The sequence below is a fragment of the Papaver somniferum genome, unplaced genomic scaffold (assembly GCF_003573695.1).
Source record: "Papaver somniferum cultivar HN1 unplaced genomic scaffold, ASM357369v1 unplaced-scaffold_158, whole genome shotgun sequence".
Classification (NCBI taxonomy): Eukaryota; Viridiplantae; Streptophyta; class Magnoliopsida; order Ranunculales; family Papaveraceae; genus Papaver; species Papaver somniferum.
Window position 1 is genome coordinate 1,440,493 of NW_020625264.1, and position 2,931 is coordinate 1,443,423.

The 2,931-nt window shown below is 41.0% G+C and overlaps 1 protein-coding gene across 1 annotated transcript; it reads left to right on the forward strand.

The window, feature by feature from the left end:
• Window positions 1-653: 653 nt before the first annotated feature.
• LOC113337079 (germin-like protein subfamily T member 2) lies at window positions 654-1,370 on the forward strand. Its single transcript, XM_026582768.1, has one exon. It carries the CDS (start codon window positions 654-656, stop codon window positions 1,368-1,370), a length of 717 nt encoding a protein of 238 aa, XP_026438553.1.
• The last annotated feature ends 1,561 nt before the right edge of the window (window positions 1,371-2,931 follow it).

Here is a 2,931-nt window from a genome sequence, read left to right on the forward strand (position 1 = left end):
ACTTGCGTGATAAGCAAAAGACAGTCCATGGCATATAGCGGAAATATTTAAGTTTGGTTACGGATCTTATTTGCCAAAATACATGTATGCCAAACCACTAGGTATACGCTCCAGCGTTTGGTACGCTGGAGCATTCGAGTAGGAACTGAAAAATGCCAATGTACATATTTGAAAATTAAGGGAGAGACATGGTATAAAGAAGAAACACCTTTTCTTAGTACGCCAATGCATGCATTTTATTATTTACCAAATTTTAGCAGAAGTTTATTTTATTTATTTATTTTTATTTTATTTTCTAGTTTGTGATACGTAATTTAATCAGAAGTTGAGCTTGGTTCATTACAAGTTAGTTGATCGGTCGAATCATATCTATCTTAGGATAGTTGAAAGTACATCAGTGGCTCATCACAAGTTGGCGATGAGTCTGTCTATTCTCTTTTTTGGGTTTTAACAGTGACGCGAGGGGCTATTAGTCTTGCATCGGAGAACCGACCAGAAAGAAGTCTATTTCATTTTGGCATTCTTAATGCATCACACGTCTTTATAGACACTAGCTAGAAAGGGGCAGATGTTAAGCTTATATAAATACTGGCATAAGTGACATTGCATTAAAATTTCGATCTAGCAGAAATCTCCAAGTAATTATCAAAGTCATGGCTTCTAAGTTTAGTATTAAAACTACATCATTATTCTTCCTAGTTCTGTGTTTAAGTGTGATCCTTTTTTTTACTTTGCCATGCTTTTCTGCTGATCCTGACCCGCTTCAAGACATTTGTGTTGCTGACTTGAACTCCAAAATTAAAGTTAATGGGTACCCTTGCAAGCCGGAGTCTGAAGTTACATCAGAGGACTTCTTCTTTAGTGGCTTGAGGAATGGAGCGAGCACAGCAAATCCCTTAGGGTTCGGAGTGAGACGTGCTAATGCGAGCACCTTCCCTGGGTTGTACACCCAAGGAGTTTCAGTAAACCGAGTCGACTTAGCACTTGGTGGAACTAATGCAATTCATGTACACCCTCGAGCAAGTGAATCTAATTTTGTCATAAAAGGGAAAGTCTTATTTGGGTTCGTTACTACTGCTAATGTTTTGTACTACAAGGTTTTGAAAGCTGGAGAGATGTCTATTATTCCTAGAGGACTTGTGCACTTTGCAGCAAACGTTGGAAGGACGAATGTTATCTACCTAAGTGCTTTCAATAGCGTACTGCCCGGAATTTCACCAATTCCTGATAACCTCTTTGCTTCTACTCCAACAATTCCTAATTATATTTTGGCTAAGAACTTCAGAGTTGATGAGAAGGTCATCGCTTTAATAAAGTCTAAGTTTGGTCTCAATGGTTCCTTGTCTACTGCAACTTGGGAAGATATATAGGTCTCCCTAGTGTGTGCATGCATGTAGAGTCTTGTCATATAGTATGTCGAATGTTCGAGTAAGTATCACTCGAAGAGTCAGTAATAAAGCCAATTTGAAATATATAGGAGAGAGTTACCGCCTCTTTCTAAGATATCTCCGACTAAACCGGATCATAAAGTCGGTGAAACAGACTTTTCCAATTTGAAAACTAGGTAGCTGTTCTATGGTGTGAGACGGAGTAACTTAGTTTAATGAGCACCAGGCTTGACTGGTCACAACCACTGCCTAATCCACGTGGAATAACATCTGGTCTCCAACACTGATTATATATCTAGCTCGTTGCTCCGGGTTGTAGCAAATTCACATTTCTTCGTCACGCGTTAAATCTTTTCACTGTTCGGAAATCTTTTCCGGTCATTATTAACAGCGACAAGGTAGGCTCTCCCTGGTTTGTTGATTAAGAATCTCGAGATTTCGAACTCGAAATATTCTCGTAACAGGAAAACCAATTTCCCTGAGTTATCTCAACTCGGTCCCGTAAGTCCGTAAGTCCATCTTCACGTCACTGATAACTGCAAGCAGGGCTAGTCACCAAGCTATCTCTCATTTACTCGTCATGAACAGGTCCATCTTCATTCTCGTTAACAGTACGTAGCATCTCTATTACATCCTCTATAAATCACCGTCATCATGATTATCAATTAGCGGCAGCAGGGATCATTCGCTGCTCGTGTTCAAGCTCTTCTCCTCTTCATGAACTAGCCTTCTTATCACTTCCAATGGCAGCAACTCCTCTTTCATATTTCATAAGAAAATAACCACCATTACCGTGCACCATCATCACTGCCATTATTCCTCGATCACAGCTTACTGATTTATCTCGTGCTTTTCTCCATCTTCTTGACAGTCACCAATATCAGGGTTCAATGACATCTTCACTGCCATCGTAAGTATCCGCTACCTCAACTAGATGAGAACACCAATACCCATCGTCAGCAGCCATCATATTCTTCTACGAAGCTCAACATGACCTTCTTCCGTTCATGACAGCAACATCATCTCATCAACCTTCTTCATTTCTCGATGATGGCAGCAACAACAACCACCAGTTCATCATCTACTGCCGAATAATGGCAGCAGCCTATTCAGTTCCCTCCATCAATCACTATCTGATCAACCAATGGCAGCCACAATTCCTTGCTCTTCTGTACTCGTGAACCATAGCCAGCCCATTCCATCACCATCGTTCCCTGTACAACATCAACTTGAGCTATCGGTTGGCAGCAACCCTGAACTAACGCCAAGCCATGACTGACGCATGAAGAACGCAAACCTGATTTCTTGAACTTTCAGTTTGAGTTTGGAGAAGACACTGGTTGCCCTGAGTTATAGGCGCCAGTGCCTTTAACAGTTTTGAATTTGGCAGCCCCCAATTAATGACTTGAGTGTCTTTAGCATTTCCTTTGAAACAGGGTACCCCTTAACAGGATGACTGCCCCTTAACGTACAGTGGGGTGCCAATAGCAATCTGCCTACAGAATGACCACTTTGCCCTTTTATTCATTCGTGTTTTGCTCAT